Genomic DNA, 13,932 nt, shown 5'->3' with positions numbered 1-13,932 from the left:
GTTTCAGCTGTTTGTGCATATTCGTTATATATATATGAACCTGCTTTTACAAATGGTGTGTGCACTTCCTGAATGCACTGGTTCCATGTACCTGGTTTGCGCTGCTGCTCGCCACGAATGCTATGTGTCCCCTTTGTCAGCCGGCCGTTTCTGATGTAAATATCCTTGATGGCCGAGATGCTTGTGGCGATGATCATTGCCGTTGCTGCGCAATGCAGCCGAGTCTGGATTTATTGATCTATGAGTGTCGAGGGCAGCGTGTTGTGGGGTTGCCGCTGTCGTCTAGACAAGCTCGCAGTGGCGGTTGGAATACGAACTGCTTTGGGTGGTGGACCCCCCGGCGCTGACTTCTGCTTTTAGAAACGATGCGCCGCGTGCGGGTCCAGATGCAACAGTCGGAAGTTTTGTTCAATTCAAGCTCCATCTATGCAGAGTACTTGACTAAGACTAGAAGGTAGGCTGAAGGGCAGATGGAACTTGTTTTGCGCTCAACCACAGAGTTGTATGAGTTGCTATTCAAGAACGCTTTGGAATTTTGACGGAAGTGAGATACTTGCGCTTCCTCTGAGTATTTAGAGGGTCATTTGGGAGTATTGGAACTAAGTAATCTGGTAGCGCAGAACGCTCCAACAAAAAACCTAGACGCACGCTGACTTATCGCATATTTTTGTCCTTCCTGAATGGTCCTCATGGAGGGCTTTGGCGTAATACAGGGATTGCTCAGCAGTCATGCAAGATCCGGCGCCAAAAACCTAAGCTAGCTTCGGTATTCGATCATTCAAACACAACACTCGCAGATGCACTTCATTCATATCCGGCTTTCTCAACCGTCGTGCGAACTCACTCAATTTCCAAAAATAAACTCTCCATAGGCCATAATAGACATTCAGAAGCTGACCAAAAATAACTCTTTGCGCTTCATAGATCAACAGACTTTCCTGTGTTGGCCTCACATAATTTTCAGTAGTTGCAACAGCCGGCATGGGTAACTCCATCATGGTCGTGATAGCGTCTGGGGTCACTAGCAGGGTTTGGTATCGGAGCTTGTTCATTGAATGAAGCCTTCGCCAAATCGAAAAAGAACTCCGGACATTGCTTGCCATAGTTTTCCCAGGATGCATGCTGTATGTTCTCTCGTAAGCGAGGATATTCATCCACAGCCCAACGCCGGAGGCCTGAGCCAGTGAATGTGTTGGCGTAGATGAGTGCGATATCGGATATGTCTAGCACGTTTGCTTCTTCGCTGTAAATAACCACGAGTAAATCGATCAAGGAATTTTTCAGTGCTGTTGCTCGGAGACGATCGGCGAGCGTGTAGATGGAAATGATATACTTTATCATGTTATTGACTGAGTCCGGAATTTTGATGGTGCGGGTATAGAGCCATTTGACGAAGATTGAGAAGATAGCTGGGTCTTCCTCAGGAAATTCGACCCGATGCTGGACCCACGGTGTCATGGGACGGCTGCAAACAAGCTTGAAGAAGAAAGAGTAGCTGCAAATGAGGTGCTTGGGGACATAGAACATTGTGGGATCGTGTAAAACGGTGCCAACGGTGACCGCGACAATGTCATTATCGATTCCTTGCTTATTGTTATCCGCTGGATCATCTTGACTGACTAAAATATTCTTCAGGCCATCCTCGCTTTCGGATTTGCAGCTCTCTTTGTAATAAGATTTCATCTGAACGCTCATATGCGGCGTGGGTGCAATCCTACAATACTCGAGTTAGTCGTCTTAAAGTGTTGGCTTGGAACCAATTCTTACGCACAGCCACTGGAGTGGAGTATTGGCCTTAACCTCTCGTGGTACTAAATCTGACAGATTAAGAATGTCTATGGTTTTTCTGAGGCTTAGGTTGTCTTTATGGCCATGAGATGAGGGGCTGGACGTTTGCGTTGTGAGCAGGAAAGAGTAAGCAGCATATAGTGCGAAGTGGGAATATATTTGAAGAGGTTGAGAAAAGGGTTGTTCACCCAAATTGGCCAGTAGGTGAACGCTCCGCTTGCAGGCTCGTCATCTCCCCACGTCGAAAGCCTTCGTTATTTGGAAAACCCACCCTCAAAGAGGGCTCGTCGCGGAGAGGCACCTACGCAAGAAAGTTGAACGAAAGAGAGATAGTAGCATACCGCTACCAAAGAAAGCAATTTATAAAAAAAAATCTAAAAGTCCTAATCTGTAGGATCTTTTCCGGGAATTAGTCGTCAAAGCTCGTTGTTTACCATCTTGCCTCACGATGGTCGTCTCCTAGCTCGCCTACATCAACGATGGGGCGTCACGACGTAGTTGTATGATCTCCAGCGGTGGTCTCGATGGAAACTAGAGCATTCATATTGTTTTCTTCAGGCAACCCACTATAATAGTCTATTCACGGGGCGATTTAGTCGTGGCCAACTCCGTTGGTTGGGATTGAAACATCGCCATGATTCAGGGTTGCAGGGGCTTGGCGCGCTTTACCAAACCAGGTTAAGAATCAACAGAACTCCATCAAAACATACAGCTCATTGTACTTCTTCTCCATAACCAAAGAACAGCCTTCTCTCAGGACTACCACCCAGAATAATTTAAGAGCTCATTCTTGCAGTCTTAGTGTTTCTGAAATCTAATTCTTCCAAACATGGCCGCCATCGACGGCGCGTCCTCCATCTCCGTCACTGTACGAGTCCGACCGTTCACTATTAGAGAAGCAGCACAATTAGCAAAATGCGACGACCATACACTATTTCTTGGAGACGGCTCACTTGCAGCTGCACCTACACCAAAATTATATCAAAAGGGAATACGGCCTGTCATTAAAGTTGTCGACGAGAAGTGCTTGTAGGGATCCAATCGGCCCCCCTTAGGACGGTTAAGAGCTAACAATTGATATAGGATATTCGATCCACCTGAAGATAACCCGGTACAACGATTCTCAAGATCGGTAGTGCCACAAGGGAAAAGGGTCAAAGATCAAACCTTCGCTTTCGACCGTGTCTTCGACGAAAACACAACACAGGGGGATGTTTATGAAGCCACCACAAGGTCTCTTCTGGATAGCGTATTAGAGGGTTACAATGCAACAGTCTTCGCGTATGGTGCTACAGGTTGCGGCAAGACACATACAATTACGTACGCCGAGGAAGCTCTTCGGGAATGGGTCACGGCTAACGATGAAATAGCGGAACCGCGCAACAACCTGGCATCATCTTTCTCACAATGCAAGAGTTATTCGAGCGGATAGGCGAAATGCAGGAAGAAAAGGTCACGGAAATCACACTTTCTTACCTTGAAATATATAACGAGACTATACGAGATCTACTTGTGCCAGGTGGAAGCAAGCAAGGACTGATGCTCCGCGAGGATGCGAACCAAGCTGTCTCAGTCGCCGGCCTTTCCAGCCACCGCCCTCAAAATGTAAGCGCATTCTCTCAAGTTGAGATACGTGGGTTAACACCTTTGCTAGGTACAAGAAGTCATGGACATAATAGTCCGAGGCAACGAGTACCGAACAATGTCGCCAACTGAAGCAAATGCTACCTCCTCTCGATCTCACGCCGTTCTACAGATCAATGTGTCATCCAAAGACCGCAATGCAGCTGTTAATGAACCACACACAATGGCAACACTAAGTATAATAGATCTCGCAGGAAGTGAGCGTGCTAGCGCAACGAAGAACCGCGGAGAGAGGTTACTTGAAGGCGCTAACATCAACAAATCTCTTCTCGCACTTGGAAGTTGTATCAACGCATTGTGCGACCCACACAAGCGCAACCACATCCCGTACCGGAATTCAAAACTCACCCGGTTACTTAAGTTTTCCCTCGGCGGTAATTGTCGCACAGTCATGATTGTATGCGTTAGTCCATCAAGTGCCCACTTCGATGAGACACAAAATACGCTTCGTTATGCGAATCGGGCAAAGAATATCCAGACGAAGGCTACCAAGAACGTGTTTAACGTTAACCGTCACGTTAAGGACTACCTCAAGAAGATTGATGAACAACGCGCTCTAATCGATGAGCTGATGAGGCAGCAAAAAGACAGCGAAGGGAGCTCTTACGCCAAGTTCAAGAAGCAGAGCGAGAAGAGAGAAGGCATTGCTCGAGAAGGCATCATCCGCATACGAGCTGCATACGAACATTCATCAGCAGAACGACAAGAGAGGACAAGCATGATGAAGAAATTAAGGCAGATTGAGAGACGTATTTCTATGATTTCGGCTTGGATTGCGGGTTTCGATACTGTGTGCGAGACACGCGAAGATGAGGACCCGCCACGAGGCTTATTGGCTATGCGAAAGACTGCACTAGGGATCCAGACGGAGCTTGAAGGTAGCCGACAACATTACCATCAGCGGATGTCGAAGAACAACTGGGAACGAGCCATCGAAACAGCGCTGCAGACTGGGCTTCGGCAGCTTCAAGAAGTTGATGGCGCCACCGATGGCAGTGATGTTGCCAGTTTGACAAGAGAGGCTGAGCTCCTAAAATCGATTGCGGATCGGGAAGCCTATACAAGTGTTCTTGAACAAGAGAAGGGTGGCGATGCGGCTATCGTCCAGGTACTCCTACAAGCACACTTCGAGACCGTGGCAATTCTCAGCCAGATCATGACAATGGATGAGGGAGAGGCGGTTCAAGCGGCGAGGAAGTTACTTGCCAGGATTGTGACATCCTGCTCTGATGCTACATCGCAAGTGATCAAGCCTGATGGCGGCCTTCCTATTACAGAAGTATTCGCACCAACTCGCCATGGTACCCCCAAGAGGAGGAAACCGGTGAACATCATGGGTCCATCACCAATGCGTCCTGTGGCTATGCCAACTCTGGTGGACGCGCCCCATCTAACTTCTTCGCCTGTGAAAGCATCTCCAAGGAGGCGGAAGTTGGGCGCCGCAAAGAAAGGGATCCAGTTCACGCCCAAGAAAAGTTCGCCAATCAAAGGTCTCAAGCGTGGCGTACGATGGAGAGATGACACCGAGGACGGCACTCTTGCTGAATTCCAAGCAACTCCGCAGCCAATCGAGTCCACTCCCACAAGTTCCTCCATGGAGTTGCCGCCACCTATGATGCCCAGTCTCGTCTCAGTACCCGATCCGAACAACTCCTCACCCATCCCAACACCTCCAGAAGCCTCCCTTGACATCAAACCCCGCTCCAGTAGATTCCAAACCGGCTTCTTATCCAAGAAATCGGACGGTTCTCCCGTTGCTCCAACCCTTGCTAACTTCTCTTCCGACTCTGAACACTCCCCTCTACGAGAAATGGCTACCAATGCAGCCCCGTATCGATCTGCTCTACACATTATTGAAAATATCCCAAGTTCATCGGATGTCACACCATCAGAGAGCTGCGGCAACTCATCGTCCTCAGATGAAGAGAAATGGAGTGTTAACCAGTCCGACGCCCGAAAGATTCGCTCAGCCATCAAACGCACATCATCAGTCAGCCAGGGCTCATTTACAGGCGTGAGCCGTACCCATCGGCGCCGAAGCCCTACGGCTACATCGTGCAGCCCGCCGAGCGAGAACGCTCTCTTCACTGCTAGCCATGCACGGAGGATGGTCAAGAGCGAGCGAGATGGCGAGTGGAAGACCAGTGTATTAAGCCCACGCACCGCGCCGATCCTAAAAGGCGCAGCGAGGCGGACGACTGTTGGGACTGGTGAGGACCGAGTGAGGGAGAGCTCAGGACTGAGGAGCGGGCCTGTGAGGTTGAGCAGTGTTAACCCTCCTACTAGCTCGCGCGGGAGCTTGATGGGTGGTTCGAAGGGTGTATGGCGCTGATTTTAATCCTGCTCCGAGCCGTGTCTCTGGGCTATTGGATAGCGTGTTTGGTTTAGTTCATATTCACTAGTTATTTTGTTGGTGTTGGACTTGACCTTGGTGTCTTTTGGCAAGTGTTGGTGGCGTACACCGGTTGCATAATGCATCTTTCCTTCCGTAGGCCCTAGGGATGCGGAGTATTGGTTTTCGGAGTCAGGTTGGAATGTTATGTCCTTTTATCTCTCCTCGTGAGTTTTGGTAGGAAATGGGTAAAACTCGGAGACTTTTGAGGTACTATGCGCCCAGTAAACAATGGGGGGATTGGTGCCTGCGAAGTCGCGACGCATTAGGGAGCGAGCATTTCTGCGAGCTTATGTAATTCCGCACTTTATAACGTATTCCACAAGCGAGTTATCGACTTTTTGCATACACGACGCGATAGATCTTATTTCTTAAATAACTTATAATGCAATGCCTTTACCAACTTCAGAAAGAAACGGTAGATACTCATTAGCCCTAAACGCGTGTCGCAACGGTCAATTTTGAACTATTAATTCTGCCGCAGCAGCAGAGTTAAATAGTATACGGCAGAGGGCTCCACCAAGATATCCCTTGACCCGTCAATTCGCGTCCAACGGTTATCGATAAGAACTAGCAAATCAATCGAGCTGAATTTAACGCCCGTATTGAGGATTATAAAGCTTTTGATTATATAGTAATTTGATATACACACTTAATTTAGGAGTTAAGTCGCTCGATATGAGGTTGCTAGCACTTATCCTTCCCGTAGAACCGTATTTTACATTGTGGTAGGTAATTAATTGATGGAATCAATATAGATACGCGCGTTGTTCAAAACTAGTGTTTGCGCACGGACCACTTACTCGTTGGACGCTGACAGGTCAAGGGATAGTTTATATAATTTTTTACAATATAACACCCATACATGCCCTAAACGCCAATAAATAAGCCCATATAGAAAACATTTATTTATTATTGTGTTGTGGTTAAATATTATTATAAAATATGTAAAAAAGTGTAAGGGGTATCCCTTACTAGGCCCGGGAGCTCTCAGGGGCTGCCCAGGCTAGCCTTCGGCTAGCCCTTGGCACATCCTTATAAGCTCTTCGGGCCTGCAGCCCTTCCCTCCTCATTAGTTCATCTCTGTACGAGGCTATTGCCATACTCTTTACCATATCGTCCTCTTTTCCATCGACTTTCCTGTAACTCAGGCAATATGCCTTACAAAAAGTCGATAACTCGCTTGTGTCGATAACTCGCTTGCGGAATATCACTCCACCCGTCCTCTTTTCACCAACTTCACAACAACCTCACATGTGAGCTATATACCACATAATCCTCATTACGCAATCATCATACTTGTACACCCTCTCCAACTATGTCTAGCTCAACCTCTCAAGTTAGCTCATCCCCTCAAGCTACGCTTGGCTTACCGCCTGACTTCAAACGTTTGCGTCAATACCAGGAGCAAGTCGAACAAGGTCAACGTGGCTATTTAGAGAAGATTAATGGTGACGCCATCCTTGCTGCTATCAAGGGGCTCGAGAGCAGATTTGATGGCGTGGAGCAAAGACTCGATGGCATAGTCGGAAGACTAGATGTCATAGATACAAGGCAGCAAACGGCGTATATTTCGTATACACCCTTAAATGACATGCAAATACAATGCTAACAGTTTAATTTAACTGTACAGAGAACATAATAGTAGTGTCCGCTTACAAGACTCCCGTGTATTAACATCCCGATCACCTCTCTTAAGAATGCATAATCCCGAAACCAACGTTCCCATCGCGGGATTTCCCAACAATTCTAGAGAAATTAGGGTGCGTTCGGTTGCAATCTGGAGGCCCAGATTCAGTTCAGAATCCTTTGATTCGGAGTGATTTTGCCTACACAGCCTCAAAATTTTAATATTCCTCTCACCGCTCGAAGAACGCCAGAATTACACGCTAAAAGAGCACTAAAAGTTAGCAACTTTACCGTATGAAACTTCTAAACTGAAGGTCTTGGTGTCAGTTCAATATAGAGGTATGAGTTCCAGATCGGATTCAGTCTCAATCTGAAGCCTCCAGATTGCACACGCCCGTGCTTTTACAAAGCCACAAACACGTACCAAATTAGGAAGGAACGCGTCCTTTTCTGCCGGACTTTCAGTTCAGACCTAATCTAAAGTTTTGCAACCGAACTCACCCTTAGGCGGATGGACTCTGTTACGCTGAATGCACTTCTAGAGGAACTCGGCGTAGGAACTGATGGAGCAATGCCGGCGAGGCGGGAGCGGTTACGAATTAAGATTGGATTCGGTTACGAATTAAGATTAGATTAGTTGCGGATCCAGCATGAAAGCGGAATGCTACTAGAGGCTACTTATAAAATGGCGTTACGATAACGGTTACTAAAATGGTGTACGTATGTATGTATATATATATATTCTATTATGGCCATACACTATCTAGGGTATGGGCCGTTATAAAGCGCTAACTAAATACTTCCTGCTATTAATATGCTTACTCTAGTTTAGAAGCCAACTATAAGAACTATATATCTATTACCTAACACTATACTTAACTAAGGAAAAAATAAAGGAAAGTAATGTATTACTATTAAAGAAAGTTAGAGTTTAGAGGCGAGCCTAAGTAAGTAGTTTTTAATGCCTTGTATCCGTAGGGCTATTCTAGCGTTGTGCGCTTCTTAATTAGCAATATACTAGTAGAGGTACGTATAGAGGAGGCTCGCGGTATATTCGGTTAGATAATTAGAAGAGGAATTCTTAAGAGTCTTTGCTTATTAATATCAGCTTCTATGCTCTCTATATTTTATACGCTTAGGTATAAACGTCTAGTCTCCTTTATAAATTTAATTGTAGCTTTAACTACGCTAATATCTAGCTTCTAGCGCTTAATTAGGCCGTTAATATTCCTGCCTCCTTCTCGTCTATATAAGTAGCCTCCTAATGCATATAATAGATCCCCAAATTAATCTCTATATTACTCTCTTAGTTTAATCCTCTGCTGCGCCCACCTCCTACAAAAGAAGAGAAAGTGCTGTATTAACTCTATAAGCCTGTAGTCGCATAACACCGTCTCTAATGCATTAATTTTGTAGAGATATTCCTTTAGAAATAACTTGCCGGTCTGTAGCTATATAAAAATGGCAGCTTTTAAGCTAATTAGCTGCTAGTATAATCCTACAGCCTTTCTAAAGTAGAGTGCTATATCAATCTTCCTTATAAACTTGCCCGTATTAGATCTTCCTAATAGAAGCGGTCCTATTATTATCTTAGCTCTTTTTAATGCTTGCGTTATAAGGTACCATAGGAGGCCATCTCTCTGTGGTGGCTCCTTGCTCTCTAATCTTATTGCTGCTTTAGTAAGCTTATTAGCCTTCTTATTTCCCACAAATCCTAAGTGGCCTAAAATCTAATATAGCGTAATATTATTTAGCTAAAGCTTCTTTAAGATTTCTATAACTATTTCCTGGTAGGCTCTAGCCCTCCAGCTTTATACTAACAGTAACGCTAATTATAAGTTAGAGAATATTCTTATACTAGATGCAGGTATTAGAAAACCTGCTTGGTTAATAGCCGTGCACATAGGGTCCCACGGCTAGTTGGCTGCCTTGCTGATTGCTAGAAGCTCTATAAGGTGGGCGTTGGCCTAATTAGAGCTCGCCACCGTTTTTGAAAGCGTTGCTTTAGATGGCGTAGCATACACACCAACTCCTGCCCTACTATTACGCACTAATGCATTAACGTATATGTTAACCTACCCTAGCTTATAGTCTTTAATAATAGCTTAAGTATAATCTTCGTCCTTATATATTACCACGTTGGGCTTAGCCACCTACGGCGGGCATGCATACGGTTTAACCTCCAGCACCCCATTCACCTGGACATCCTCGCACATCTCTGCTGTCCTCTGGAGCGGCGATCGGTGCCGTCTGCAGAGCCTCTGTCTTCGCAGGTAGTTATATATTAGCTAGTAGTGCTAGTAATATAGTAGAGTTCGACATGCCTGCTTATCCAGGCCTCTACCCCAGTTTTCCAGTGGCTTCGTCACATCTATTGGACACCTCACACACCTTCTACGGTTAAGGCCCGGCCAAAAACCTCTCCCGCCTGGGTAACTCCTGTTTGCTCCTTAAGCACATCTCACCGGCGTGCCGTCCTAGCGAACGGTTCCGTCTGTTGGTGTACCGACACGCGCATCCGTTCTCTCGAGCCACGTAGTAGTCTCTCCGGCCAGGACGTGATCCTGCCTGCCTACCAGGTGCACTAGGGGTCAGAGCCCAGTCAAGGGGTGAGGTCCCTAGAGCCAGCAGTGGCTACTACGCACTACGCCCCGCGGGAGGCTAGTAGTAGTATAGGGGCGCAACACCCTATAATACTGCCAGTTCCCGTTTCGCGTTGCCTGTAAGAGTCTCCTCATGACAGGCCGACCGTGTCTTGCAGAACGGGTCACTGACTAGGTCCCGCCAGGCGACCTACTCTACCCTATTCTACTAACCAAGCTTGTGTCCCCCCTTTTTATAAGCTGGCCTGTGTCTCTAACTGTCGAGTCCTCGTCCGACTGGCCTGTGTTTCCTTAGAGCCTCCCCCATATATATATGCGTCAGGTTGCGTGCACCACGCCTATTAAGACCCTCCTGTGAGTCACCTGGTCGAACGCCATGGGGCCGTCGAAGCTGGCCTGTGTTTCCGCTGCCTAGAGCTTTGCCCGTGTTTCCACCTCGTTAAGCCGTCTGGTCGCCGTCGCGTCGCCGTCGCGTTGCTGTCGCGTCGCCGCGTCGCTGTCTTCCAGGTCGCGCGCACCACGCCTATTAAGACCCTCTTCTGAGTCACCTGAGTGTACCGGATACCAGATAGGCCCTCGTAGAGGGGCCTTAACGAGTTCTCTAGGCAGGGCCTTAACAAGTTCTTCGCGGTGGCCTTGGGGCCTTAACAAGTTTCGTACAAGGTATCTGCGACGCGTTAACCTTAACAAGTTCTTATAAGAAGAGGTTCCCTACGCCCTCGCCGTTGCGATCTCAGAGCTAGTGCAAGCCTAAGGGTGTCCTGTCGTACGCCTAGGACGCGTCCGCATCCGCTGGCTTGATAAGGCCAGTTTCGGCCCTAGCTACGAGCTAGGTAGTCGTACGTCGGGTGGTTTTCGTATCCCAGTTTCCCTTGATTGATTGCCCCCCTAGATAGTAGAGCGGGAGCCTCAAGCGGGGGCAGTGAGGCTCCTGGTGATGTTGGGGGCGATGCTTTGTACGATGCTTCGTACGCGTCGCGGGCTCAACACCACAGAACCGCGACGACAGCGCGCTGCATGCGCTGCGACGGCTCTCTACCATCGCCTCTGCACTTGGCCATCGTAAGGAAGGATTTCCTGATGATGTTTCCACCCGCGGCGACGTGGACGCGTGCAGTAGGGCTTCGCGGGCAAAATGGTGTACAAGGGGGTAACATGAGCGGGCCACCAGCGCTCCCTGCAAGCGTCTCCTGCTAGTGCTTACATTGCCACATTGCCACATTAAAACAGGTGCTTATTCAGTATTTTGTAGGGCCTTCATCTGCAGTATATTGCCTACGTATTCTGGCAGCTTCTTTACCTTTGTAATTTAAGGATTACTACTCATGAGCTATACGCGATATGGCTAAAACTACGCCAACGCTAGCAGGGAGCGCTGGTGGCCCGCTCCCTCCCTGCAAGTTTGGTGGCAATATAGTAATGTCCTACGAAAACAGTGTGGATACGACTAAAATGCCACAAAACTTGCAGGGAGGGAGCGGCAGCCCGCTCAGGTAGCCCCCTTGTAGCATTAACTTTAGGGTGATACTATTTGGACACACCCTAATTGCTAGGTAGACACCCCCCCGAATTAAGTTCAGCGCCTGCCTCAATGGGCTAGAATATCACGTGAATTTAACTTGTTTGCATCTACATCGCGAAAATCACACTTTAAAATACAACTTTTACGGCAATATCCGCGGGCGTCGGCGTGCCCGCGGAGGCCGTTCGCAAACGTTAAGCAGAGGCAGCAGCACCTAATTAAGTTCACGCGCAGCCTCGCAGAGCACTATGCAGTTCAATCAGTCGACTCAGGAACAGGTTGAGGTCAATTCTAGTGGTGGGCTTAGTGGTGGAAGTCAAAATACTGCTGCCACCTATCGGCAGCAATATTCAACAGGCTTTAAGCGGTCGGAGGGCTTTACCCTTTCAGGCAGGCCCTCCTGAGGGGTCCTTCGGCGCATTCTAGCTTTAATTTGAACTCTACTATATACTATATAGTTGAAATTAAGACTTAATTAAGGTGTTGCAGTCATAAAAGTCACATTTTAAAAGTCTTGATTTTCGCGATGCAGGTGTAAACAAGTTAAACCCACGTGATATTTTAGCCTATTGAAGCAGGCGCCAACCCTGATTCGGGGGGTGTCTACCTAACAATTAGGGGGTGTCCAAATAGCATCACCCTAACTTTATCCATGATATCCCTGTATTATATTATTGGGATAGGCTAGAAAGGAAACCTCCACTCCGAACGGGTTTTGTCACCAGGTTTTTTGTATAAATAGCTATTATAACTATTAAGTTATAGATAGTACAAAAAGGTGTATTTTAGCAGATTTTGGTGGGGAAAAGCGTCAAGCTCTAGAGAGCAGAGAAACGACATGACTTCTAAGGATTGTTGGCGGCTCCGAAAAGCGTTGGGTTTCGCGGACAGAGTAGCAGAAAATGGAGAGTAGATTTTCGAGTTAGGCGCTGTTCGGTTGCAAATCGCCTCCATATTCATAATCTGTCAATCCGTGCGCCTTTTAGTGTCACCCGTTTTGTAATTAGTGGCGGCTACCCTTTGAATATGTAATTGAGTCGACTGTTCGGTTAAGGCTCCAGATAAGGCTCCATATTTGACTTCGCATGCATAATTGACGTCGGTGAGCGATTCCAATAAGCCCCTCTCTGACACCAGGCCTCTATCGCGACTCCCTATTTTGGTGTAATAATGGAGCCTCCTCGGCCAACGCCCTCTCTACGATCGACGTTTCCTACATCTTTGCCCACCTCCCGTACGAGCCGTAGTAGAGTTATAGCGGCGCCTGCGATCACGAAGGTTGAGGTAATGATATCATATAAGGCTTGCAAATGCGACAGCAGTATTGCGGTTAAGGCGTGTGGAGTCGCCATATCACGAAAAGTTGTCACCCTGGCGCGTATGTGGGAGCTCCATATTAATATGGAATATATAACGGGAGCTCGAAGCTACATATTTGTCGACCGTGACGGGTACTGTCAGACATCAGCTTCAGATTTGTCTCGACCTGGTTTCAATCTAGTTTCACCGATTCTCTAGGGACCCCTGTGGGGGGTACTACCTCATGTATATATAGTTTTTTTCCTTTATAGTTTGAATAGACAGAGTCCTCAATCTTACCTTACAATTGGTGCACAGACTACCGATCGACAGTTATGAGCCCGGGTGACTTGCCATATTGCACCTGTTGATTTAATTAACCCTATCCCTTATTAAATACTTTATTTGTCCTTGTAAGCACCTTTTAATATAACTTCTTAAGCTACCTAAGCTATTACCACGACGGTAATATTATCGAACTAAGCTGATTGGGATGAATAGATTAACCTTATTAGGCTTTAAGCTTAAATAGGAGATGTATAGGAATACGTCGACCCCTTAACTAAATAGGATCAGTTGCCCCGTTTACTTAAACCAGTCTTTCCTAGGCCTTAAGATATAAAGATAGGAACGACCTTATATACAGCTCTCTCTAAGGACAAGAAGGATAAGCTTTAAATTCTCCGTAAGAGGTATAAGACAGTAGAGAAGGAATATAAGAAGTAGAAGGCAGCTTTAACCTCCCTACAAAGCTATATTACTAGTATAGTAGCTAGGAACCTTAATACCTATATACTAGGTATTGACTTAGTATATAACACCCTAGTGGCTCTTAAGGAGAGGGTTGCCCCTACTAATATAGCACGTAAGCTATACCTATCTACTTAATATACCAAGGTTAAAAAGGGCCTAAAGAACCAGAACTTTAAGGCCTAGCTATAGTAGTAGGAGAAGATATACAACGACTGTAAAAAGATTAAATTACCAGATATAAACGGCAACTAAGTAATTAGAGACTTTCTATTGGCTATAGAGCCAGCATTACCAAACTAGGC

General features: G+C 46.7%; 4 protein-coding genes across 4 annotated transcripts; 3 read left to right on the top strand and 1 right to left on the bottom strand.

The window, feature by feature from the left end:
- Positions 1 to 587: 587 nt before the first annotated feature.
- K441DRAFT_726782 (uncharacterized protein) lies at positions 588 to 1,695 on the bottom strand (the record flags this gene model as incomplete). The annotated part of the gene is made up of 1 exon (XM_067654150.1): positions 588 to 1,695. One exon carries the CDS (start codon positions 1,693 to 1,695, stop codon positions 961 to 963), a length of 735 nt encoding a protein of 244 aa, XP_067501907.1. The 3' UTR covers positions 588 to 960.
- An 838-nt stretch (positions 1,696 to 2,533) lies between these two features.
- On the top strand, positions 2,534 to 6,216 carry K441DRAFT_639978 (kinesin-domain-containing protein). Its single transcript, XM_067646598.1, has 4 exons — positions 2,534 to 2,817; positions 2,872 to 3,108; positions 3,159 to 3,393; positions 3,443 to 6,216. The coding sequence occupies exons 1-4, from the start codon at positions 2,618 to 2,620 to the stop codon at positions 5,762 to 5,764; spliced, it is 2,994 nt and encodes a 997-aa protein (XP_067501906.1). The 5' UTR covers positions 2,534 to 2,617; the 3' UTR covers positions 5,765 to 6,216.
- Positions 6,217 to 6,924: 708 nt separating this feature from the next.
- K441DRAFT_663039 (uncharacterized protein) lies at positions 6,925 to 7,925 on the top strand. The gene is made up of 2 exons (XM_067649137.1): positions 6,925 to 7,792; positions 7,837 to 7,925. The coding sequence occupies exon 1, from the start codon at positions 7,143 to 7,145 to the stop codon at positions 7,434 to 7,436; it is 294 nt and encodes a 97-aa protein (XP_067501905.1). The 5' UTR covers positions 6,925 to 7,142; the 3' UTR covers positions 7,437 to 7,792; positions 7,837 to 7,925.
- A 2,336-nt stretch (positions 7,926 to 10,261) lies between these two features.
- Positions 10,262 to 10,668, top strand: K441DRAFT_663038 (uncharacterized protein; the record flags this gene model as incomplete). Its single annotated transcript, XM_067649136.1, has 2 exons — positions 10,262 to 10,364; positions 10,405 to 10,668. A coding segment is annotated over one exon (195 nt), but the record flags the coding sequence as incomplete, so codon positions are not given.
- Between the last annotated feature and the right edge of the window lie 3,264 nt (positions 10,669 to 13,932).

The sequence above is a fragment of the Cenococcum geophilum genome (genome assembly GCF_001692895.1).
Source record: "Cenococcum geophilum 1.58 unplaced genomic scaffold K441scaffold_32, whole genome shotgun sequence".
NCBI classification, from domain to species: Eukaryota; Fungi; Ascomycota; class Dothideomycetes; order Gloniales; family Gloniaceae; genus Cenococcum; species Cenococcum geophilum.
The sequence above is the reverse complement of the archived record's forward strand: the minus strand, read 5'-3'. Positions and strand labels throughout refer to the sequence as shown.

Coding starts and splice junctions, on each gene's coding strand:
- K441DRAFT_663039 (XM_067649137.1), top strand. CDS start 7,143: ATGTCTAGCTCAACCTCTCAAGTTAGCTCATCCCCTCAAGCTACGCTT.
- K441DRAFT_639978 (XM_067646598.1), top strand. CDS start 2,618: ATGGCCGCCATCGACGGCGCGTCCTCCATCTCCGTCACTGTACGAGTC. Junction 3,109..3,158: donor GGCAAGACACATACAATTAC/GTACGCCGAGGA, acceptor ACGATGAAATAG/CGGAACCGCGCAACAACCTG. Junction 3,394..3,442: donor CCAGCCACCGCCCTCAAAAT/GTAAGCGCATTC, acceptor CACCTTTGCTAG/GTACAAGAAGTCATGGACAT.